This window comes from Coregonus lavaretus (assembly GCF_964263955.1).
Source record: "Coregonus lavaretus genome assembly, chromosome: 3".
Lineage (NCBI taxonomy): Eukaryota > Metazoa > Chordata > Actinopteri > Salmoniformes > Salmonidae > Coregonus > Coregonus lavaretus.
Genome location: NC_139990.1, coordinates 30385689 through 30411705, shown reverse-complemented (window position 1 = coordinate 30411705; position 26017 = coordinate 30385689). Strand labels below are relative to the sequence as shown.

General features: G+C 44.9%; 2 protein-coding genes across 4 annotated transcripts in view; both read right to left on the bottom strand.

Annotated features, from left to right (window-relative positions):
- Positions 1-953: 953 nt before the first annotated feature.
- On the bottom strand, positions 954-4914 carry LOC311111384 (casein kinase II subunit beta). The gene is made up of 7 exons (XM_084154101.1): positions 4794-4914; positions 4203-4290; positions 3803-3905; positions 3318-3433; positions 3104-3179; positions 2592-2781; positions 954-2356 (listed from the first exon to the last, which is right to left on the bottom strand). The coding sequence occupies exons 2-7, from the start codon at positions 4272-4274 to the stop codon at positions 2266-2268; spliced, it is 648 nt and encodes a 215-aa protein (XP_084010227.1). The 5' UTR covers positions 4275-4290; positions 4794-4914; the 3' UTR covers positions 954-2265.
- A 2617-nt stretch (positions 4915-7531) lies between these two features.
- LOC311126903 (protein PRRC2A-like) overlaps positions 7532-26017 on the bottom strand; it is a 41703-nt gene continuing 23217 nt past the window's right edge. For 2 of the 3 annotated variants that reach the window (XM_084158596.1, XM_084158595.1), the window contains exons 10-16: positions 25657-25843; positions 25377-25475; positions 24074-24680; positions 17809-18053; positions 12865-13192; positions 12374-12596; positions 7532-12132 (exon numbers count right to left, since the gene is read on the bottom strand). In XM_084158596.1, the coding sequence (XP_084014722.1) occupies positions 9093-12132; positions 12374-12596; positions 12865-13192; positions 17809-18053; positions 24074-24680; positions 25377-25475; positions 25657-25843 (4729 nt within the window). In that variant the 3' untranslated portion in view covers positions 7532-9092. The remainder of the gene's footprint in view (positions 12133-12373; positions 12597-12864; positions 13193-17808; positions 18054-24073; positions 24681-25376; positions 25476-25656; positions 25844-26017) is intronic. The other variant, XM_084158597.1, reaches the window with a different exon arrangement.

The window sequence follows — 26017 nt, the reverse complement described above, 5'->3', positions numbered from 1 at the left end:
TTGAAAATATCTACATTGGTCAGTCCAAAATTGCTTTTTAATTCTGTCATGGAAATAAATGCATTTCCTGTTACCAAGTCGTTTACGGTTTCTATGCCTTTAGTTTTCCAGGGCTTCCACCATTTTAATGTAGTCAACTGGGTGGGACTTCCAACTTCATTGGCTGATCCCTCCTGGTGACCCTATTGGAGTCATATCCAACCGGGTCATTAGGAGGGATCAGCAAATCGTGAAGAGGAAAATGTACTACTTCAAAATGGAGATTGCCTCAATAGCGCTTCCCATGCTGTCACAGACACTATAATGGCACAGATACAAAGATGAGTGTTCAATCTATCTCTATGGAAATTGTATAACTTCCCATAAATGTATAAGCCATGTATGAAGTGTCTCAAACATGTAACGCACCACATTGCCAGGAATTAAGACACACAACAAAGTAAGCCCTTAGAATAGAATTGAGGTTGGATTTATAGCTGTTAGTCATACACACCTCAGAGCATGTGCTTGCTCGCCCGTATGCACATGCATGCTCTCTCTCACACACACCACCAGACAGACAAACACACACAAATAAAGTATTGCGCATCAGATATAAGCCCTTTGTGACTATTGCCTTCACAATGTATCGTAAACAATCACAGATCAGACAGATAGACATGCCAAAATGGTCTACACTTATTATCCAGCTCATCATTGACACCATGTGGCAAAAGAACAGCTGTACCTCAGGGGTTTGGTACAATATTTCAAGTATCTGACAGGAAATCAATGAGAAGATTAGAAAAGGTAAATTTTCTTAATTCTCAAAATGCTCACAGAACTGCTGACTAGCAGGGCAGCTATAAAAGATTCAGAGGGAGATAGTCCCATACTTTAGGGATTTTTTTTACAACCATTTCATGGTGACTATGGAGAAATAAGTATCTAATTTATACATAAACCAAACACAATTGTATAAAAAGAGAATGTTTATTGAGAATTCTGAATCCTGATCACTCTTCCACGGTTGCAAAAAAACACACAGACATACATTAATTATAATCTTGACAAATCCATCCTTATTGTTCTGAAATCAAAACATATATCAAGCATTCTACTTTTTGCCACAAGGACTCAAAAGTACATGTGCAGTAGGGTGATGAAACCCCTACTGCATCACAAACAAAAAACCTCCCCAAATAGAAGCTGATTTTCTGTCGCTATATTTTACATAAATAATTATACTATAATGTGTGGAGGGACACCAGTCAAGTCAGTACAGTTGTGGAGAGAGATGTGTCCTGTTGCAGTGATACTAGCCCAGCAACACGTGACAGTGACAGAGCCGACATTCTCACCGTGCTGTACCAGCACAAACAGGACTGTTATTTTGGGTGACACACAGAGACAGCAGGTGTGTTGTTATGTCTTTTCTGGGCCATTCTAGAACATTTAATTCATTTCAGGTTTATTCTTGTCTATCCTACGTCGTACATGTACAAATTCAAAGCTCTAATATGTCCTAGACGTGCACTTCCTGTAAACCACAGCGCCTGTGCGTTTCTTAGTTTAAGAGAAATTTGACAGAACACTATTGTGAATGACCGCCTTGACACAGTGGCTTAAGTAAGTGTCACTCAATAAAAGACTGATACAAGCCTGAGTGAGTGCCTTGGTAAAACAATGGTTTACAGAAGCAGGTGAAATGGCAACACCCTTAGTGACAGATTTAGTCCTTATCATCAACCAAGCAGTATCTGTGAGAGCCAGCCAGTGTACATACATATGGGGGTAGAGCAGGGATTGTTATTCAACCAGTGGTGATGGTCTACCACGACCCTTTACCAAACTGTGCCAAAGACAGGACAGAAAACAACAGAACGTTGAGAGTTCATAGGGGCAAAATGGGCTAATATCACAAAAGGAAATAGTAGAGTCAAATCCAATAACATCCATGGACTTTCTTCCCCTCCCCCTTTTCTGTTTTGGCACTGGTGAGTTTGGTAACATAGATGCATGAAATCCTAAGTGTATGTGTACATGTGTAGGTGCATGTGTAGGTGTGTGTGTGTGTGTGTGTGAGGGTTTGGGATCGAAGCGGTGTGTTTTTGTCTCGCTCACACTTAATTTTTTACACATTGTTCTCAATCGTCCTAACCTAAACCAAATAATAAAGTCTGCAGGACGGGGAGGAGGCATCTGTATGGAGCTTTGTGTAGATGACCCGTCCTCTCATAATCATCCTCTTCTCTCCCTTTCTTCCCCTCTTTCTCTCTCTGGGCTTTAGCGGATGGCTTTGACAGGGCTCTTGAAGCTGGAGGCTGCTTGCAGCTGAAGCTGGTAGGCCATGGGGTGGATCTTGAATCCATAAAGCCTGTTGTGAGGACATGAGAATTCATTAGATCTTGATGAGTGCGTGATAGGGGTCTATGAAGAGATTCTATTATGGTAGCACTTATTTTTACATGACCGTTTCCTCTGGTATGTACCTGAAATTTTTTAGGAAATGATCTGCTATGAGTAGAAATTGATGTAGGACTTGCTTTCATTGAGTTACGTGGGAATGACAAACGCACAACCCTATTTTAGGGTAACACAGGGGTACTGACCTCGGCACAAACTGGTTGGCGGGCCTCTTGGGCCTGTACTCGGGGTGCACCATGAAGAGCATGTGGGGGAATCCAGTGCCAAAGTAGGCCCCGTCCGTGTGATGGTGCCGGGAGGACTTGGGCGTGTACACGTCCATACACTTAGGGCAGTACAGCTTCACCATAGCCTCGCCTGGGATATCTGACAGACCTAGGGAGGGATAGGGGGACAGAGAGGGGGAGAGTTTAGACACGTTACTGATCTGAAGTTATTATGAAATGCTCGAGGACACACTACTGTATTCATCCAGGCGTCTCTTGGAAACGAGATCTGACATGGATCGTAATACATTCAAATCTTCTATAAAAAATATAATAAAATTACAGAGGATTCAGCGATACAGTACTGTACACGGAGGATCTGAGTTGCATAGTTTGGGTTAGGAAAGCAATGTGGCTGGATACCCAAAACAACCCTCAAGTCTTATACAGTCAATTATTATGGTTGAAACAAGACACAGACACACACTCACCAATGGGTAGCATGGGCTGGTTCTCACAATAGACGCGGGGGCAGTAGCCAAAGTCCCCCTGTTGATACTTCTCCAACTGAGAAAGAAAGATTGAGATCAATGGAGAACATGAAAAACATTTCTGTAGAAATGCTGCATACAATCGACATGCTGCATACATGTGATATGCAGCCTTTCAACAAACATTGGAAACAGAGAAGGGTAGTTGCTGTACCATCTGAGCGATGCCCCTGTTGGTGAGGATGTATCGTGCGTGGATCAGCCCGTAGAGCATCTCTGCTGCCTGCTCTATGAGGTCACTCTGGTTGGGGTTGTCCTCCAGCTCCTCATCTGTGGAACAGAGAGAGGAGGGAAGAGATTATAAGAGCAGGGAAGAGGCCACTCATATGTTCTGATTAAAAGATTACTCACAAAAGCATATTTGTGTACATAACTGTGACATCTTTACACATGCTAAAGATATCGGCATCTAATACGGCAACCCAAAAATATTGAATCAGGTGTTTTAGTGCTGTGCTAGAACAAACGCCTGCCACACACTATAACTCATCAGGGTTAGTGACCACTGAGGCAATTTAGTGTGCGTACACAACTTTAACACTGAGGTGATGCAACCATAATATTTGTATTCTGATCTAAATTGTGTGGGATGTTCTGTACTTCCGAGTGCAGTAGAGATGGTTCTGGAGTTGGGCTGACCTGGTTCTAGGTCCAAGATCATGTCCAGGGCCTGGCGGTAGTGGGGAACCTGCTCATTGAGCCCAGTCAGGTTGAACTTGTCCTGGATGTAGTCCTCATCCACCTGCCAATGCAGGAGAGGACAGAAGGGGTGACAGAAGTTAGCAACAAATATCAGACATATTCATGCTTGAAGGTGAGTTTGTGTAGTGAGGGGTGGCTGTGAATAACAGGATTTTGCTCGAGCCCTACTCAACTCACCACCTGCCCATCAGGTCCTTGGTTAGCTGAATCAGGTGTATAGGGCTGAAGCAAAAACCTTGCTCACCCAGGATAAAGGATTGGCCACCCATCTTAGCTTACATTCACTTTTTGGTCAATGAGTTTGGCTACATTGCCCTGGGAGCTGTAAGATACTGACCTCACAGAAAAACTCGTTTCCCCTCAGTCCACAGAACCAGGAGATCCATGACACTTCCTCTGAACTGCTCATCTCGGGAAACTAAAGGCTAAAGCCATTGAACACAAAGGCATTCAGTCATGTGAAAACGGCGGTTGATAGTTCAGCAACACTCAAATATCATAGGTAGCTATCAACAATAAAATAAGACAAACATAATTATATCAAAACCATAAGAGCAATTAGCTAGGTAACTAGAAAATGTTAACTGTAGGAGGCTTACCTAGTTAACTAGGGCTATCGCGCAAATATGTGTAGTTAACGTTAGCTAGCTAGCTAAATCATTGGAAGTGTACGAATAAGTATATTACCCATGAAAATACCTATGTTACATCAACAATCTTAGTTAGTAACGTACCCAAGAGTTATGCTAAATGACCAGCAGAAAATGATAGCTAGCTACCTCCTTAGCTAGCAGCTAAAGCCAGATGGAAATTCAATATGGCGCATCGTCCAAACTAGGCCGCATGAAATTTGATCCGTTTTCAGTCGCAAGTCCTCTTAGTTATATCATATCTCATATAAATACATGTAGTAATTCAGGTAACTTACCCCCTCTTTAATGATTTTTACGCCAGTAAAATATGAGAAACGTAATATTTAGTGTTGTAAATAAAATGGACACCACCTCCCACTTAACCGCTGCAGAGGTAGGGGTTTTCGTTGTAGGCAAATTGATGACCTACACATTCAGGCACGTCTATGGGTACTGTAGTTTTGAAGTCCTTTAACAACAATATATTTTTAACAAAGTTATTAAGAGAAAGGCAGAAAAAACTGAGGTTTTATTGTGTTATGATTTTAATATATTGTCCAGTATAAAATGTAGGGTGGGAACAGAAGTTATAACTGCCTCTTATATAGACCAGTCTTTCTCAAGCTTCTCTGATACGCCATCAGTTAGGGCAGTCCAGAGCAAGACAGAGATACATTTGATATTTCCTTGTCTGCTTGTAATGACTTTCTACAGATTATATGCCTACTGTGGACACAAAGAATATGGTTCCTCATGTTTTTGGGTCCTTCATGAATCATGCTGTAACAAAGGTGGCCAAGTTCTGTAGGGGAGGCATTGATTTTATAAGGCTTGCAGTAGCCAGTCAAGGTCTTAGGATAGCACTTAGACCAAGAACCTTCAAAGCTCTAAACGGCAGTGAAAATCTCCCAGCCCTTGTTAAGACTTCTATCCCACATCTTCTGAATGCAACCCATACACATTAATTAAGCTAAAGCCTTTACATTTACATGTACGTCATTTAGCAGACGCTCTTATCCAGAGCGACTTACAAATTGGTGCATTCACCTTATAGCCAGTGGGATAACCACTTTACAATGTTTTTTTTTTTTTTTTTTAATGTTGGGGGGGGGGGGGGGGGGGGTTGGGGTAAGGGGGGGGTTTAAAGATTACTTTATCCTATCCCAGGTATTCCTTTCTAGGTGGGAAGGCCTCAAGCCTACAGACTCTTAGTTAACAGCTAAGCGCTCTATCCAGCGAGCATCCATCCATAGCTGAGCAGTATTTCCCAATCAAATAAATTGCAAGTTCCTATCCTCCATACAATGATCATCAATCTGCAAGACCATGATGTACATACATATCAGTGCAGAGAACCACCTACCATTGCCCAGGTGCTGAAATTAATCTAGATTTAATTATTTGAGTGTCCACTTCTTCACATGGGGGCAATTCATAATAAACTCAGACAAAACCAGATTTTCCATTAAAACAAACGTTTATTCTCTGTAATTGTATTATTATAAGACACTTCTCTGCTTGTACATTGCTCCCTTGAACTTAAAAAATGGCAATATTTGTTTGTGGGAATGTAAGTTGGGGTAGACAAAAACTGATATATACACATGTATATATTGGTATGTTACGGTTCCATTAATAAACCATAAATTATAGAACAGTTTTAACCACTCCAGGTACCTTGGTAATGCTGTAAATATAGTACAATCGTTGAGGTTTTCAAGAATACACTATTGTTTTCTTTAAACATGGATACATACAATATGAGCACATCAACAGTAAGAGTTAAGGAAGGATGCAGGGCTCATATAAGCCTGTGTTAAGTGTATGGCTACCAATGTTGTTTTCACAGGCAAGGCAAGCTGCACCCATGGATGTGGTAATGCTTAGTAGAAGTCAGTGAAACATCAAATGTACCCACTTCATTTTGACTGCCTTAGTGTATGGCAAAAATGTCAATATACCCAAAGAACTGATTATGTACTTCATTTGGATAAACATATATACACACACACACACACGAATGTATATACGTAAATGTATAAGAAAGAAAACTGTAGAATTGTCTTAATATAGTTATTAAAACTAAGTGTGGGCAAACAAGGCAAAAGTGTTTGCCATCCACATTACCTCCCCCCAATTTATTTTTATTATACAGACACCAGAAAATGCATGCACACTCAAACGCCCTACTCAAAACATCCCAAAGCCAATCTTAAAATGGTGTCTGTCAGTAAAGAAACAAACCCCAACTTACAAGGAGTGAAAAATGTATGCAGATAAAAAATAAATAAAAAAAAGTTATAATTGTATCTATTTCAACTTGGATGCCACCCCCCGCCCCCATCAAATTTTCAGAACAAGCTGTGTGCCATTTTGTGAGTCGTGTGATACATCTGTCAGTGTACATCAAAAGTTCTAAACCCATGTATTCCCAGTAACACTCTTGGAGAACAGTATTATACCTTGCAAATGTATTTGGAAATTCAGTGGTGTGACAACACGCCATCCTTACCCCTTCCCACCATAGTCCAAGATTCAGTTCAATTGAGCTATATAGTTGCCACGAGGTTTTGGAAAGGTTGTCTTGAAATAATGTACGCTTTGAAAATACTTCCTCAATATGGAGCTCTTGCCAGCCCTACTTTTGTTACAGGGGTCTCTTCTACAGCACAGTGCAGTTGTATTTGAGTAGAGCGCCTTCCTGCATTGAGTAGGACAGCGTGAATATAATAGTACAATACTCCGATGGCCAAACTTAGCACTCTGGAACCAGAGTACGACACCTGCTGCATAATGTAACAAATCTGCTCAATAAAAATACACCAACCAGTTCTTTATACTATAGGAGTGGACTCATTTATCTATTGAAGAAAAAATATATATCTCAAAGAAAAAAAAAATAGTCAAACGGTATCTTAAAATAAGAGCAAATAACTTTGTATTTCTTTCCCGCAACATGACTTACATTTTCATTGAACACATTTTGACCAGAAATTTCATGTGAAAGTATCTTGAGAAAAAAATAGCCTCCACAGAAAATGTATTTGTTTTATTTTTATATAAAGCATTCAAGCTATCAATTCAGTGTTCTTAGGGTAAACAAACTTGAAAATGAACAGGAGAGAATCTTTCTTCCGCAAAACGTCTTTTGCAATGTATAGAACATGGCTCTCCAACCCTGTTCCTGGAGCGCTACTGTCCTGTAGAATTTCACTCTAACCCTAATCTAGCACACCTGATTCTCATACTTAGCTGGTTGATGGGGCGGCAGGTAGCTTAGTGGTTAAGAGCGTTGTGCCAGTAACCGAAAGGTCGCTGGTTCTAATCCCCAAGCCGACTAGGTGAAAAATCTGTTGATGTGCCCTTGAGCAAGGCACTTAACCCTAATTGCTCCTGTAAGTCGCTCTGGATAAGAGTGTCTGCTAAATGACTAAAATGTAAATGTTGATAAACTGAACCAAGTTAGTTACAACTGGGGTTGAAGTGAAAACCTACAGGAGGGTAGCTCTCTAGGAATAGCGTTGAGACCCCTGGTATAGAACGTCTGCAGCGTGTGAGAAGATAATGCTACGTTGAGAGAACCTTTTATCTAACAGGACCAAAAGAGCAACGGAAAGTAATAAGAGCAGGTCAACAAAAACAAAATCACACCGTCTAGTTCTGAACAAGCAGCAAAGACATTGATATTAGAGACAAGATCAATGTGAGGAGAGTGTGGATGGGTGAGCAGTAGTACTTCAACTGGCCTGTTGTGGCTGTCACAGTAATTAAAGAGATGTCCTTGTACGTCAGGAGATCAAAAACTCAGAGGTTGTATAAAAAGGTATTTTAATGACCTGCTTTGCAGAAGAAAAAATACACACCCCTAACTTTTTTAGGGGGGGGGGGGCTGAAACAAAACTGACAAATGAGGCAAAAAAAAACAAAAAAAACAAAGGAAGATAATTATTTTGTATAAATCTATGGTACAATTGTTCTCGTTAAAATAATAACCTGCACCCCTCCCCCAAGTGGAAAATATAATGCAGATAACTGCCCTACCGAATACCACCCCAGCCCAAAGCGTGGTAGAAATATACACAGGTACATAAATATAAAAATCTGCCTTCTACTGGTTAGCCAATTCATCCAACATGTTTATCATGACATGTTTATCATGTCATACTGCATACACACTACTGAGCGTGGTTGTATATGTCTGTTATATTTCATATTGTGCTTGTAAATGCAAACACGTGTGTTGGGTTTTTTGAATGTTTTCCGTCAAAAGGTGTGCGTTCAAAACGAACAAGCGTGTCTGCTGATCCTAAATTGGGGTGGAATTCTGAAGGGTGGGGGGGTGGGGGGTGACAACTGAAAAGGGGGGAGCATGACAGGGAGGGAGCAGAGTGACACTTTACAATAACGGACGGTAGATAGCAGATGGATGAAGAGAGAAAGAAGCTTAATGTGAGTGTGCACACTGTACAATAATGTGCTAATATGTTAAGGGATAATAACAGATAAGAGGCTGAAGGAACGACAGAGACAGAAAGGGATAAAGAGGAGGCGTGGGGTGGGGGGGATGCATTTGAAATGTTTCCAGATCTTCCACTTCACTTCCTGTTTTTGGGGGAGGGCCAGTTTCCACGGCGCTCGCCGCGTTGGCCCCCTCCGTTTCCGGCTCCACCCCCACCGGGCGGGCCCCGTGGGCCTCTTCCTCCCCCTCCCTCTCTTCCCTCTCTTCCTCCAGCGTTGACCCTCCTGTTCTGTCGCTCCATCCCGGGACGCTGGCTGGAGAAGCTTCTCTTGTTTGCCGCCTGCTCTTTCGCCTTCATCTCTCGCTCTCCAACCACTCCTCCGCCTCCACCTCCTCTTCCGTGTGGGTGATGATGGTGATGGGAGGAATAGGACTTCCCTCCTCCCCCCTCCCTCTCCCGGAACTCGGTGAAGTCACTGCTCTCGGAGGCAGTCTCCCACTCCTCGTTGGCCTGATCTGAGTTCTGGTTGGAGAAGTCGGGGGATTTGGCGCCCCCTGCTGGGTTGTGGTGATGCTGAGAGTGGGACTGGCCGGAGATGCCCTGGTTGTAGTGATGGTGGTGGTGACTGTTTGCGTTAGCGCTTCCAAGATGGCCGCCAGTACTGTTGTTAGTAGCCGTGGTAACATTGGGGTTAGCGTTGGGGGCACCGCCGGTTGTGGGCGCCGCATTGGGAGCGCCGTCGGTGACATCCTGAACATAATTCTGTCCGGGCGAGGAGGGTCGTCCTCCTCCGATGACCCCGACTCCTCCGTTGATGCGAGCGGCGTTCTCTCGCTCCTTCAGCCGCCGGAAGCGCGGTGGCTTGTCCTGTTGGTGCTGGGAGCGCCCGTGGCGACGGCGTCTCGGGGGGCGCTCAAAGCCATCACGGGGGACGCAAGGGAAGTCACGCCCGTCCGGGCCGGAGAGAGGGAGCGGAAGGGGCCCACTGGAGTTGGTAGTGGGGTTAGCCGTTGACTGCTGGATCCCAACGCCTCCATTCTCCATGGAGCCCTGTGGAGCTGAAGTAGGTGCAGCGGGGATAGACTGCGGAGGGGTTGCTCCTCCCTGATTCTGAGCTCGGCTTCCGTCCGCTGCCTTCTCCTTCTCCCCGCTGGTTCCGCGACCCGTGTCTTTGGGTGCGGCCGACTGCATTGGGGCCTGCTGCTTGCGGACCGAGGCTGAGGACTTGGAGGCCCAGCCGTGAGGGTCGGCCCTGGATCCTGACCTGTGACCTCCAGCCATTCCTCCTCCACCACTTCTATAGATACCTCCTCCCCCGCCGCCTCCCCCCCTGCCCCTCCTGGAGGGCACACCTCTGGGGGTGAACACCCGGGCCTGGGAGCCTCTGGGTGGGGCGGAGCCGCTACCGGTAACGTTATATGTGCCGCTGCCATTCTTGGTGCTTGACTTACGGTCTTCTTTGTCCGACTGGGCTAGGTCGCTGGCGGCACTCTCGCTGCCCGTCTCCGACCCCCTCTGCCTCCTCCTCTTGGGGACCTCCTCGTATTCGGAACCCTCGCTGCGGGTCTCGCTGTGATTACGTGCGCGCCCCGGGTTGGCCTGCGACCCCCCTCGGCCGCGCCTTCCCCCCGATGCCTCGTCGTAGCCTCCGCCGGATCGGTAGTCTCGACTGCTCCTGCTGCTCGCTGCCCTGCCACGGCCAACACTGCCGCCACCGGCCATGCCCGTGTAGGTGCCCCGGTAACCCCGGCCGCGCCCGTAGAACTCGCCACCTCGCCCTCGGCTGACTCTGCTGCCACGGGCAGAGACACCATGGTAGGACGCGCCCCCACCTCTCTCGAAGGAGCGCTCTCTGTCCCGCCTGTTAGAGGGGGGGCCGGAGTACCCTGATGAGGGGGTGGGGTTGACCCCATTTTTGGGCCCCTTGCCCACTCCTCCTCGTTCGTTCACTGCTCGATCCTTCCCTCCATTTCTGGGTTTGGGACCGGTCTGAGCTGGCTCTTCTTTACCAGACACTGCAGAGGAGCTCTGTGGGCCGGAGGATGCTTCCTGCTTGACTGATGAATGGCCTCCATCTTGTCTTTCGTCTTTTCCGAAGCCTCCTCCGCTGGTCTTTTCTCCTCCCTCGCCCTCCCCTCCCTCTCGCTTCAGCACGGGCCTCTTGATAGGCCCCGCCCTCTTGTTGGTGTTGCCGCCTCCCGATTGGCCGCCGGCAGGTTTGTTGTGGTCAGACGCTGTTGGGTGATTGGATGAATCCTCACCTCCGCGGGAGTTTCCACCCACTGCTCTCCTGTTGTGTGAAGAGGGGCCTCCTGCGTTGCTGCTGCCGGGCCGTGGCCCCCACTGGGTCTCAGTCTTGTGTTCCCTCCCCCCTCGCTCCCGTTGGTTGGGCTTGGGGTCACGGTGGTGCTGCTGCTCCTGGCCCTGCCTCTGCTGCTGGGACTGAGGATGGGACTGCTGAGACGTCACAGAGGACTGAGAGTGGCTGTGGCCAGGGCCCATCTTATCCTGCTTCATTTCTCTGCCGCTTCCTGCTTCATTTCTCTGCCCGGTTCCTGTATCGGCCTCGCGCTGAGGTGGGAAGTGATGCAGGACCACCTTTCCACTGCCGTCCTCCCTGGCTGAGGATGAGGAGGAGGAGGATGAGCAGGAGGAGAGGGACGGCTGTTGGAGCGGGGTCGAGGGATCACCCTTCTTCGGGGCTTCGCCTCCTCTCTCGCTGCGGCCATTCTCGGGCTTGTGGAGATGGAGGGGGAAGTGGGAGGGGGCTTGATGTTGTTGATGACCATGATGTTGAGGGTGGTGGGGGTTGTTATTCTCCAGGAGGGAGAGGTCAGTGCGCCCGTTGCGGTCGTATTGGGGGCGGGGGCCCCCCCAGATCTGGCCCTGTTGCTGACCGCCCTTGTGGCCCTGGCCCTCATCCTGGTGGCTGAAGCCTCCATCACTCCCCCTCTGCTGCTGCTGCTGGTGGGGGGCCATGCGGGAGCCCTGGTCGGGGAAGTTGATGTAGTTGCCCCGGCCGCCCATGTAGGACTGGTGGTGGTGACTGCCTCCTCCATGGCCCACCACCTGAGTGCCCACAGGTGCTGGAGTCTGGTTGGAGGAGCCCGAGCCGGGCTGCTGGATGGGGCCTGGCCCTCCCTCTCGCATACCACGGACTGGAGGGGTGTCACTCCTAAAATAAAAACCAGGGATTTAATAAAACACTTATGGAAACCGTATCCTGTACTTACAACACTGACTCAATTAAAATATTTATAATCTAATGTGATGTCAACTAACATATTTTCCTATTCAATCAGTATTGTACGATTTGACAATTAAAGGGATACTTCGGGATTTTGGCAAATGGGGCCCTTTATCTACTTCCCCAGAGTTAAATGATCATGAGTGACATTTGACCCCCTCTGTTTTACCTAGTCCCTTTGCCACTGACATCATCCTCTTCCAGTGCCTGCTTCTGTCTCAGGGGGGAGCTCAGTCCCCTGCCTTCGCTGCCCCCGGGGAACACCTCGGGCCCCCAGGCCAGTTTGGTGTCAATAGGGGGCGTCCCACTGTGGGGGTGTCCCGGGTGCTGCTGCCTGTCGAAGTTGTCCGAACCAGAGCCCCCCGAATCGGAGCGCTCTCGTCCCATCATCCCTGCAACAGAGTCACGTTAGAAAAGTCACATTGAATTATTCAAATTTTGGCTGACAACCTGGTGCTATTTCTTAGAGCATTTAAACTTTACTGCATTGTCATAATCTCTATGGGCTAAATCCTACATTTAAATCTGGTTTGCACAAATCTGCCATTGACCTCAATAGATGTTTTACAATGTTTTGTTCCATGCAAATTCAGATTCAGCTCTATGACAATATGCCTACTCGACTGCAAACCTTCAAACCACACTACCATGAGTACCCACCTGCGTGTTGCATGTTGGGAGGGTAGTAGTCCATGGGCCCTGGAGGGCGACCCTGCATGCCCCCCTGCATCATCCGGGGGTCCATGTAGGGCATCATCATCCAGCGCGGGTCAAAGTTCATGGGCAGAGGGCCGCGGCCCATAGAGCCCTGCGGAGTGTACTGCAGGGGCCCTGACTGCTGCTGCTTGGGACCCTGGGTCTGAGGGGTGGCCCCTAGGGAAGGGCCCTGCTGCTGGGGGGCCTGCTGAGGCTGGAGCTGCTGCTGGCTCTGTTGACCTGCTTGGCTGTGCTGCTGCTGCCACTGCTGCTGCTGCTTCATCAGCTGCTCCTGAAAACACCAAGTGGTCGAGATGTTATAATAATAATAATAATAATAATAATAATAAGCCATTTATCAGACGCTTTATCGAAAGGCTTACAGTCATGCGTGTAGGGCTGGGAGATATATAGAGTTCATTCGATTAACTAAAATCAATGTTTTACCGCAAAATTCCAAATGCCTGTATCGCAAGAATCAGTGTTTATGTCCGCTTCTTCTTATGTTGTCTTTTTGGTCTCGTCTCCTTCGCTTCTTTTGTGCTGTGTGCAGCTTTCCCACTCAAACACATACACCAAGCCCCCACCCCCTGCCACTCGCAAGATGAAAGATCACTTCTTCCTCTCTGACAAGCGGTTTCAACTCACTATTTGCATTTCGGTTTGGTCCAACAGAATCGGTCATATTCTATGTACACCAAAACACATTGAGAAATGTTACTGTAATAAAGGAAAACTTAACCTTTTGTCTCAACTCCCAAAATTGACAGAGAACAGACCATACTAAAAGTTTTTAATAAAAAATAAAAAAAAGGAAATATCACATACAGTGGGGAAAAAAGGATTTAGTCAGCCACCAATTGTGCAAGTTCTCCCACTTAAAAAGATGAGAGGCCTGTAATTTTCATCATAGGTACACGTCAACTATGACAGACAAAATGAGAAAAAAAAATCCAGAAAATCACATTGTAGGATTTTTAATGAATTTATTTGCTAATTATGGTAGAAAATAAGTATTTGGTCAATAACAAAAGTTTCTCAATAATTTGTTATATACCCTTTGTTGGCAATGACACAGGTCAAACGTTTTCTGTAAGTCTTCACAAGGTTTTCACACACTGTTGCTGTTATTTTGGCCCATTCCTCCATGCAGATCTCCTCTAGAGCAGTGATGTTTTGGGGCTGTCGCTGGGCAATACGGACTTTCAACTCCCTCCAAAGATTTTCTATGGGGTTGAGATCTGGAGACTGGCTAGGCCACTCCAGGACCTTGAAATGCTTCATACGAAGCCACTCCTTCGTTGCCCGGGCGGTGTGTTTGGGATCATTGTCATGCTGAAAGACCCAGCCACGTTTCATCTTCAATGCCCTTGCTGATGGAAGGAGGTTTTCACTCAAAATCTCACGATACATGGCCCCATTCATTCTTTCCTTTACACGGATCAGTCGTCCTGGTCCCTTTGCAGAAAAACAGCCCCAAAGCATGATGTTTCCACCCCCATGCTTCACAGTAGGTATGGTGTTCTTTGGATGCAACTCAGCATTCTTTGTCCTCCAAACACGACGAGTTGAGTTTACACCAAAAAGTTATATTTTGGTTTCATCTGACCATATGACATTCTCCCAATCCTCTTCTGGATCATCCAAATGCACTCTAGCAAACTTCAGACGGGCCTGGACATGTACTGGCTTAAGCAGGGGGACACGTCTTGCACTGCAGGATTTGAGTCCCTGGCGGCGTAGTGTGTTACTGATGGTAGGCTTTGTTACTTTGGTCCCAGCTCTCTGCAGGTCATTCACTAGGTACCCCCGTGTGGTTCTGGGATTTTTGCTCACCGTTCTTGTGATTATTTTGACCCCACGGGGTGAGATCTTGCGTGGAGCCCCAGATCGAGGGAGATTATCAGTGGTCTTGTATGTCTTCCATTTCCTAATAATTGCTCCCACAGTTGATTTCTTCAAACCAAGCTGCTTACCTATTGCAGATTCAGTCTTCCCAGCCTGGTGCAGGTCTACAATTTTGTTTCTGGTGTCCTTTGACAGCTCTTTGGTCTTGGCCATAGTGGAGTTTGGAGTGTGACTGTTTGAGGTTGTGGACAGGTGTCTTTTATACTGATAAGTTCAAACAGGTGCCATTAATACAGGTAACGAGTGGAGGACAGAGGAGCCTCTTAAAGAAGAAGTTACAGGTCTGTGAGAACCAGAAATCTTGCTTGTTTGTAGGTGAGCAAATACTTATTTTCCACCATAATTTGCAAATAAATTCATTAAAAATCCTACAATGTGATTTTCTGGAATTTCTTTCTCTCAATTTGTCTGTCATAGTTGACGTGTACCTATGATGAAAATTACAGGCCTCTCTCATCTTTTTAAGTGGGAGAACTTGCACAATTGGTGGCTGACTAAATACTTTTTTCCCCCCACTGTATACATAAGTATTCAGACCCTTTGCTATGAGACTCGAAACTGAGCTCAGGTGCATCCTGTTTCCATTGATCATCCTTGAGATGTTTCTACAACTTGGAGTCCACCTGTGGTAAATTAAATTGATTGGACATGATTTGGAAAGGCACACACCTGTCTATATAAAGTCCCACAGTTCACAGTGCATGTCAGAGCAAAAACCAAGCCATGAGGTCGAAGGAAATGTCTGTAGAGCTCAGAGACAGGATTGTGTCGAGGCACAGATCTGGGGAAGGGTCCGAAAAAGAATCTGCAGCATTGAAGGTCCCCAAGAACACAGTGGCCTCCATCATTCTTAAATGGAAGAAGTTTGGAACCACCAAGACTCTTCCTAGAGCTGGCCGCCTGGCCAAACTGAGCAATCGGGGGAGAAGGGCCTTGGTCAGGGAGGTGACCAAGAACCCGATGGTCACTCTGACAGAGCTCCAGAGTTCCTCTGTGGAGATGGGAGAACCTTCCAGAAGGACAACCATCTCTGCAGCACTCCACCAATCAGGCCTTTATGGTAGAGTGGCCAGACGGAAGCCACTCCTCAGTAAAAAGCACGACAACCCGCTTGGAGTTTGCCAAAAGGCACCTAAAGGACTCACCATGAGAAACAAGATTCTCTGCTCTGATGAAACCAAGATTGAACTCTTTGGCCTGAATGCCCAGTGTCACGTCTGGAGGAAACCAGGCACCGCTCATCACCTGGCCAATACCATCCCTACGGTGAAGCATGGTGGTGGCAGACTGTAATCGCTGCCAAAGGTGCTTCAACAAAGTACAGAGTAAAGGGTCTGAATACTTATGTAAATGTCATATTTCAGTTTATAATTTTTTTATACATTTGCACACAACAAATACAACCAGTTTTTGCTTTATCATTATGGGTATTGTGTGTAGATTGATGAGGGCGGGGGGAAACTATTTAATCCATTTTAGAATAAGACTGTAACGTAACAAAATGTGGAAAAAGTCAAGGGATCTGAATACTTTCCGAATGCACTGTATATTGCTATTCATTATCATTGAAAAGGCGAAACTGGTCCTATATCAGCACTCCTACTCAGACTGAATTCGAACGCAGATTATTTATAGTGTTTGTTGTATTGGATCTGCAGTCATAAAATGGAGCCACAAAAAGGTAGTGGTAAGTTTCTCAAACTTTGGGAAGGTTAAGCCAATCTGCAATGCTGCGTCAAGAACAGAACAACTACTCTGGTCCCACATTGGTTTGTATTTTCTGGGACAGTGAATGGAACGGTTTGCTTGCTTTATAGAATGGAGCTTCAATTTGGAATGTGAAAGGGACAATATATACCCCAAATACGTTCATTAGACTGGGCTTCATCCCCCCGTGTACAGTGGCTTGCGAATGTATTCACCCCCCTTGGCATTTTTCCTATTTTGTTGCCTTACAACCTGGAATTAAAATGGATTTTTAGGGGCGTTTGTATCATTTGATTTACACAACATGCCTACCACTTCGAAGATGCAAAATATTTTTTATTGTGAAACAATCAAGAAATAAGACAAAAAAACAGAAAACTTAAGCGTGCATAACTATTCACCCCCCCAAAGTCAATACTTTTAAGAGCCACCTTTTGCAGCAATTACAGCTGCAAGTCTCTTGGGGTAAGTCTCTATAAACTTGGCACATCTAGCCACTGGGAGTTTTGCCCATTCTTCAAGGCAAAACTGCTCCAGCTACTTCAAGTTGGATTGAGGTCTGGGCATTGACTAGGCCATTCCAAGACATTTAAATGTTTCCCCTTAAACCACTCGATTGTTGCTTTAGCAGTAAGCTTAGGGTTATTGTCCTGCTGGAAGATGAACCTCCGTCCCAGTCTCAAATCTCTGGAAGACTGAAACAGCTTTTTCCCTGTATTTAGCGCCATCCATCATTCCTTCAATTCTGACCAGTTTCCCAGTCCCTGCCGATGAAAAAAATCCCCACAGCATGATGCTGCTGGATGGTGTTCTCGGGGTGATGAGAGGTGTTGGGTTTGCTCCAGACATAGCGTTTTCCTTGATGGCCAAAAAGCTCAATTTTAGTCTCATCTGACCAAAGTACCTTCTTCCATATGTTTGGGGAGTCTCCCACATGCCTTTTGGCGAACACCAAACGTGTTTGCTTATTTTCTTCTTTAAGAAATTGCTTTTTTCTGGCCACTCTTCCGTAAAGCCCAGCTCTGTGGAGTGTACGGCTTAAAGTGGTCCTATGGACAGATACTCCAATCTCCGCTGTGGAGCTTTGCAGCTCCTTCAGGGTTATCTTTGGTCTCTTTGTTGCCCCTCTGATTAATGCCCTCCTTGCCTGGTCCGTGAGTTTTGGTGGGCGGCCCTCTCTTGGCAGGTTTGTTGTGGTGCCATATTTTTTCCATTTTTTAATAATGGATTTAATGGTGCTCCGTGGGATGTTCAAAGTTTCTGAAATTTTTTTCAATAGGTTATTAGACTGACCTGTTGCTGCCTCTGAAAGCGGGGAGGCAGGGACTTCTGGTACTTGGAGTAGCCCTGTCCGGGGGGGGCGCTGGCTTGGCGACCTGCTCCTCCTGCCATGCCCTCTACCTTCATTGGGTCTACCACTCCTCCTCCACGGACGTGAGCACTACCTAGGATCTCCTCCTTCCCCTCCCCAGGCACCAGAACCTCCAGAGGGGGCTGCTGCAGCAGGGGAGTGGGGGGCTGGGGACACATCTGGGTGTCTGGATGGAGGAAAGGGAGAGAATATAGCAATGATATACCACTGATTGTTGAAAGAGGTAAGCAGATGTGAATGAGCACAAGTAACATGAAATCCAAATAAAAATCCATTTAAATTACATGTTGCAATGCAACAAAATAGGACAAATGCCAAGGGGGATGAACACTTTTGCAAGGCACTGTATACACACATACATACATATATATATGTATATATATATGTATATATATATATACATATATATATATATATATATATATACATATATATATATATACATATATATATATATATATATACACACACACACACACACACACACACACACACACACACACACACATATAAATACATATCCTTTCTTTAAATATATTTCCCTTAATTACTTTCCAACCCCACCACCCCTTCCCTAATTGAGAGTAAACTAGTGAACAACAACGCTTAGGCCTCTACTTCCAGCTTATACATACTATATACATTTTATGGACACAGTCAATTTTACAATAATTCAATTTTGTTTGTTTTTACTCCTGAACTTCCTCTACCCTCAACCTCTCCAATCATTTTCATGATGTCCATCCGGTTTGCTTCTATATGCCATATCTTTCTAACTGTGCTCTTTCACAAAAGCTCTCAACCTATAACCTATATATTTATTATGGACACAGTATGCTTTACATTTGTTATCTTGTTGTTATTAGTTGTTGTTAGTTGTTTAGTCCCATCCGTCAACTCCATTCAACACCACCCATCTATCTCTTAACACCTGCCATATATATTTCAACTGTACTGTGATGTTTTACAAAAGTTCTGAACCCTTCTATTCTCATTGTTTCTACAGATTGTAAATTGAAAATAAACATTTTTGCTAAAAGTATTATATTATTGATCAGTTGCCTATGACTTTTCAGATCACCCAGTAGTGCCATCTGCAGGGTTAGCTCCAGGTAAATATTGCAATCCTTTAGCCATTCCTGGACCTGTGTCCAAAAACAAGCTACAAATGGACAGTACCAAAACAAATTATCTAATGATTCTGTCTCTTCGCAGCAAAATCTGCAGAGCTGGGAAGATTGTATCCCCCATATAAATAACATTCTATTGGTAGCAAGAATTTTGTATAATAATTTAAATTGAAAAATTATATGTTTTGAATACGGCGTCGTTTTGCAGATCAGTTCATAAACACTATGGTACGTCAAAAACCTCTTCCAAACTATTTTGCAATCTATATGGGACGGCTGTCAATCCTTTGGTGCTTAAATGAAACTGGTATACTTTTTTATTTATCACAATTTTCTTTAACCAATTATGTTCTTTAATGCAGGGCCGACAGACAAGTTCCTTACTTTCTCCCCCTTCCCTCTTCCATTTTTGGGGTAATGCTGCAATTATTTGGTTGTAATTTCGGGTAGAGCAGACATTTCCATATGTTTTTGTTAGCTGCATGTGCAACATAACTGCACCAGTCCTACCTATGATATAATTTATTAAGATTATACCTTTTTAAAAAATGTTAAATTTGTTTTGTGTTTTTTTATATCAATTTGTATATTTGAGTTTAACCACAATATTTGTTGCATTATTTGTTCTGTCGTTTCTGGAGGATTAAATTGAAATTGCAGCTTTCTTGTGCTGCTATATTTATTGCGGAACTCTTAAAATTAAGCATATTAATCTGCTTTACAACCGGTGAAGCCGGCAGTGCGAGTTTCAAGGGGAAGCAAATTTACCATAAAAATGCACCTTTATAATAAAGCATTCCATGCATCTGTAGACTGATTTAAGATAGCCTACTATTCGTAATGTGATGAGTAGATTGGATAGTCACAATTTAGGCTAATAATAAAGCTCAATCACTGTTCGCAAAAAATACGTGTAGCGTAGAGTAGGCCTAGGCTAAATCAGATTTCTTTCTTTGCACTGAAAAATTGTGGCCTTTTATAAACACATTTCATGCTATTCTACTACACTTTATATGAATTAGCATAATCTTTTTTTAACACGACAAATTACAGGGTAGCTTACTCTACTGACACTTACAAACAGATCAATAAAAACGACATTGTCCATAGGCTGGTCCCAATAAGACAGGCTATACTGTTGTTCTCTCAATTAAGTTGATAATTTTGATAACTAAAAGACAAATTAGAGTCTTCATTGTCTTCTCTTTACATCAATAATCATTTGTTTTCCCGCGATTGTATTTTGAAACATTGCGATATGCCTGGCTGGGCCTCTACTTTTCGATGACAGTCGCAACTCAACAATCATGTATTTGGCATTTGCCGCGCTGCCTTTCCTTCTGACTGTAGGCAATGCGATTTAAAACAATGCACAACTTATTTTTTTTAAAGACACTAATGATCCTCTATTGCCAAATCATTAGTAGCCTATTCTGAATGATTTTATTTATTTCTGTCAGTGGTGTAAAGTGCTTAAGTAAAAATACTGTAAAGTACTACTTAAGTAGTTTTTTGGGGTATCTTAATTTATATTTTTGACAACTTTTACTTCACTACAATCCTAAACAAAAGAATGTACTTTTTATCCCACACATTTTCCCTGACACCCAAAAGTACTCGTTACATTTTGAATGCTTTTAGCATGACAGGAAAATGGTCCATTCACGCACTTATCAAGAGAACATCCCTGGTCATCCCTACTGCCTCTGATCTGGCGGACTTACTAAACACACATGCTTTGTTTGTAAATTATGTCTGAGTGTTGGAGTGTGCCCCTGGTTATCGGTAAATAAATTAAAAAACAAGACAATGATGCCGTCTGGTTTGCTTAATATCAGGAATTTGAAATTATTTATACTTTTAATTTTGATACTTAAGTATATTTAGTGAATGAGAGACTGATGAAGTGTGTGCAGCCTGCGCAAGAAACAGAGCAGAGCTCATGCCTTTCATGAGATTATTTTCAAATCATCATTAGTGCAGCCTTAGAATGTATTAAAAATCTAAACATATAGCTTAATGTTTGAATCACAACTAAAGTTGCATAAATAACTCTAAATTAAGCATATAGGAGGACCTTTTTCTTTGTTAACCACTCAACACAGAATAGCCGCATGTGCGCACTTCTTCGGAAATCGTTTGGAGAAAATATCCTTTCTATTTTATTCAGCTATGTTCAATTGTATTCTTCTTACTATAAAATAATGCCACGGGAATTATACGAAAATCTTGTCTGGTAAATGAACTAGTGTAGCCCACAGCCATATGGCATAGCCAGATCAGGGCCTAACATAAGGACGACTCAGAATATGCTATTCTGTTCTTCTGAAATAGGCTACAGTTTCTTTAGATCTGCCTAAAATAAATAATGGATTTATTGTGATGGTGTAGGCCAGGGGTGTCAAACGTCCGGCCCGCGGGCCGGATCAGGCCCGCAAACGGGTTTAATCCGGCACGCGAGATGATTTTGAAAATGCGCTGCAATTTTTCAATAAAATAAACTGCTGTTCCAATTGCGTCCACTAGATGGTGTAATAGCAATTGTGTTAAGCAAGCAAACTGTTTATACCGGGGCAGAGCAAGTAGGTCAAGCACGTGCAGCCAATGAGCTACTTTGTTTTGCCCGCGATATTTATTACGGCTTCTACTTTTAACATTATGTGCTTTGGCACCCTCATTGCCCCAATATGTCTCTGTCAAAAAAGAGAAAAGTGGACGCAGAGTGCAGAGTGTTCCAAGAAAAATGGTCATCCTATTTTTTCACGGAATTGAATGGGAAAGCTGTATGTTTGGTGTGTTCAGAGCATGTTGCAGTGCTGAAAGAATATAACCTTCGTCGCCACTATGTGAGTCTTCATGCCGACAAATGACAACTTTCAAGGACAGCGGAGATGAGAGAAGGTGAATGAACTGTTGGCGGGTCTGAAGAAACAGCAGTCTGTGTTTACTCACAGCCGAGACATCAGTGACGCTGCAGTGAAAGCTAGCTACCTCATTGCTAATGAAATCGCAGTGGCTTCAAAACCATTTAGTGAGGGTGAATTTGTAAAAACATGCATGATGAAGGCAGCGGAGATTGTGTGCCCTGAAAAGCGGCAGGCTTTGGCAAATATCAGCCTGACAAGAAACACAGTTGCAGACAGGATTTCCGATCTTTCAGTGGATTTGGACAGCCAGTTGAAGCAAAAAGTAAAGTCATTTATTGCGTTTTCGGTTGCAATTGATGAAAGCACGGACATTACAGATGTTGCACAACTGGCCATTTTCATCCGCGGAGTTGATGACACATTGACCGTCACCGAGGAGTTCGTGGAGTTGGTGCCGATGACAGATACAACGACAGCAGCTGATATTTTTACCGCACTCGTCGGCGCGCTGGACAGGGTAGGAGTGGACTGGTCCCGCGCTGTCAGCCTGGCTACAGATGGTGCGCCCTCAATGATCGGGAAAAAAGCAGGCGTTGTGACAAAGTTCAGAGAGAAAGTGCAATCTGCAAATGGAGGACGTGATTTTTTGACTTTTCACTGTATTTTGCACCAGGAGGCTTTGTGTTGCAAGTCATTAAAGATGGATAACGTCATGAAGGTGGTCATCCAAACTGTTAATTTCATCCGATCCAGAAGCCTGAATCACCGTCAGTTTGACAGCCTTCTCAGAGAGAAAGACCACATCTATGGCCTGCCATACCACACTGAGGTAAGATGGTTAAGCCGAGGTGCTGTGCTGAGGCGTTTCTTTGATTTACGAGAAGAAATTGAACAGTTCATGGAAGAAAAGGGCAAACCAGTGTTAGAATTTCATTCCGCAGAATGGATGCAGGACCTTGCATTTATGGTGGATGTTACAGAGCACCTGAATAACTTGAACAAACAGCTGCAAGGGCGCAACAAAGTTGTCACGCAGTATTATGACAGCATACGTTCTTTCAAGTTGAAGCTGTCATTGTGGGAGACGCAACTTGCCGGTGGTGATGCAGCTCACTTCCCCTGTCTGAAAAATGTGTGCGCGACCCAACATGTGGCAGACATGAAGCGGTTCAAAGATAAAATAACGGGACTGTTACGGGAGTTTGAGCAACGCTTTCAGATTTATGTTTATGTTTTTAATTGATTTTATTTTATTTGTATATTTAACCTATTCTTGACTCTGTGGTTCTTGCACTTGTTTGGGGAACAGGATTTCATTATTTTTATCTACATTTCTGCCTGAGAAATGACACCCTGATATAGTTCTGTGATCTGTGATATACTTCTGTGAATCACTGAGGCATTGTGTGTTTGTGTGTTCTTTGTCCTCAGAACTTTCAAATAACTTGGTGTTTTATGATTAATAGTGATGTTGTGCTTTTGGACACTGTCCCTCAGGCTCCAGCTTTATGTTTATATGTTTTTATGTTGATGTGCTATTGTTTTTAATTGATTTTATTTTATTTGTATATTTAACCTATTCTTGACTCTGTGGTTCTTGCACTTGTTTGGGGAACAGGATTTCATTATTTTTATCTACATTTCTGCCTGAGAAATGACACCCTGATATAGTTCTGTGATCTGTGATATACTTCTGTGAATCACTGAGGCATTGTGTGTTTGTGTTCTTTTACTTTAGAATTTTCAAAAAAAACTTGACGTGTTTTATGATTAATAGTGATGTTGTGCTTGTACTATTTTGGACACACTGTCCTCAGGCTCCAGCTTTATGTTGTATGTTGATCGTATTAAAACAAAGAAAACAATCTGAAGTTGTTGTTTTTAAGTTATATATACCATGATTTTTCCGGTCCGGCCCACTTGGGAATAGATTTTCCTCCATGTGGCCCCTGAGCTAAAATGAGTTTGACACCCCTGGTGTAGGCTATATTAAATTGATTTATTAGACTTTAAAATGTAGATGTTCCAAAGGTCCGCATCATTGGCTTGTAGGCTATGCATGGAAGCCAGGAGATGCTAAACATGTTTAAGTTAATCAATGGTCAATTACCGTGAGACAGGCAGTTATTTGCATGACAATCACCGGCTGACAAAATGTCATGACCGCCACAGCCATAGTCAAAACTCACCAGTATTGGAGTCATAGCTGCTGTTGCTATTGGCCCTCTGTCTGTCGGTGTGACTGGGACCTGGCACTAGGTCCCTGGTCACAGCCTGGGCAGCCAGGGGGGGCTCGTCATGGTCCACGCAGGGGGACGGGGGCTGGCTGATGTTGGGGGAGGAGGCCGAGGCCGATAGGGAAGGGCTGGGGCTTCCGGCTGTGGCGGAGTTGCCGTCCAGACTGGGGGGCTTGGAGCCTCCGCTGCTCCCACCACCACCACCCTGCTGCTGGGCCTTCTCATCCAGCCTTTTCAGCTTCTCAGCACAGGCCGCGCGCCGCTCTTCCTCCATCCTTCGCTCCTCCTCCTCGCGGCGCCGGCGGGCGCGTTCAACGGCGGCCGAGATCTCCGAGGAGGACTGCTTCCTGCGCTGTCGCCACGTCTCGTCCTCGTCTTCGCCCGGGGGCGGGGCTAGCAGGCCGGCTGTCTGCGGCGGAGGGGTGGGGCCTCCGGGGACGGGGGAAGTAGCCTGCTGCTGTTGGAGCTGCGGGGAGGGAGTGGGCTTCCCGGGGGCCAGGGAGGCAGAGACAGTTCCGGGGGCTACCACCGGGCCGGACTGATTAGGGGAGTTGCGGTCCTGGGTGAGGAGAAACTGGAATGAGGACACATACGACCACAATCTTGGCTGCAATATGAAAAAGAAACTTTCCTGGGATGGTATGAATAACTCAAATAAATAATAACTGAACCGCAAAAAAGTGTGTGAAAATGCTATGCGGCTATACACTGAGTATACAAAACATTAGGAACACCTTCCTAATATTGAGTTGCCCTCAGAACACTCAATTCGTCAGGGCATAGACTTTACAAGGTATCGAAAGCCTTCCGCAGGGACGCTGGCCCATGTTGACTCCGAAGCTTGTGTCAAGTTGGCTGGATGTCCTTTGGGTGGTGGACCACATTCTTGATAAAAACAGGAAACTGTTGAGCGTGAAAAACCCAGCAGCGTTGCAGTTCTTGACACAAACCGGTGCGCCTGGCACCTACTACCATACACTGTTCAAAGGCACTTAAATATTTTGTCTTGCCCATTCACCCTCTGAATGGCACACACATACACAATGGTCTCAAGGCTTAAAAATCATTCTTTAACCTGTCTCCTCCCCTTCAACTACACCGATTGAAGTGGATTTAACAAGTGACATCAATAAAGGATCATAGCTTTCACCTGGATTCACCCGTCAGTCTATGTCATGGAAAGAGCAGGTGTTCTTAATGTTATGTATACTCTGTGTATATACGAGGCCCTCTCTCTCCCCAGGTAGGCAGATACCTGTCGGTAGTAGGAGTAAGGCCCCTGTCCCTGGTGGAGGAGAGGCCCTGGTGGGGGGGAGGGCTGCTCCCAGTGGCCACCCAGTCCAGGCCTACGCCCCTGTAGTGTACAGGCAGCCACAGGTTAAAATTAGCCAGACGCATCTAGTTAGCCATTACGCTAATATCGATGTCCTCAAAGCAATCCTGCTATTTACTATAAAATGGTCACTGTTCACTTGCATATTATCCCTGAGCTGCCTCTGAACGTCTACTAGACTAGCCCTTGCCGAGGGTCGTACCTGGTACGTGGCGGGGCCGCTGTTGCACCCCTCCTCGGCCCATCCTGGCTTGCTGGAGGGGGGTGGGGGGCCGTCGTGGTCGGCATTGGAAGGAGGGGTGCGGCTGGTGTCCCTGTCCCCTCCGCTGTCAGAGGCTCGGGAGCGCTGGGCCACGTGAAGGGGCCCTTCTTGAGACCTCTGTATCTCCCTGGGGAAGGAAATGAGACTACGCGTGTCACGTCAAAAGCAATCCCACATGCAACAACTCATTTCATGAATTTGTTATTTTCTGGCTCTGTCCTTTATTAATTCAGAAACCATTTATGTGGGTGTATCGGTCTAGATGGGACAAAGGAGGATTGCTAGCAGAGAACAGTACAAA

Coding starts and splice junctions, on each gene's coding strand:
- LOC311111384 (XM_084154101.1), bottom strand. CDS start 4,274: ATGAGCAGTTCAGAGGAAGTGTCATGGATCTCCTGGTTCTGTGGACTG. Junction 3,434..3,802: donor GATCTTGGACCTAGAACCAG/GTCAGCCCAACT, acceptor TCTGTTCCACAG/ATGAGGAGCTGGAGGACAAC. Junction 2,357..2,591: donor GCCAACCAGTTTGTGCCGAG/GTCAGTACCCCT, acceptor TCCTCACAACAG/GCTTTATGGATTCAAGATCC.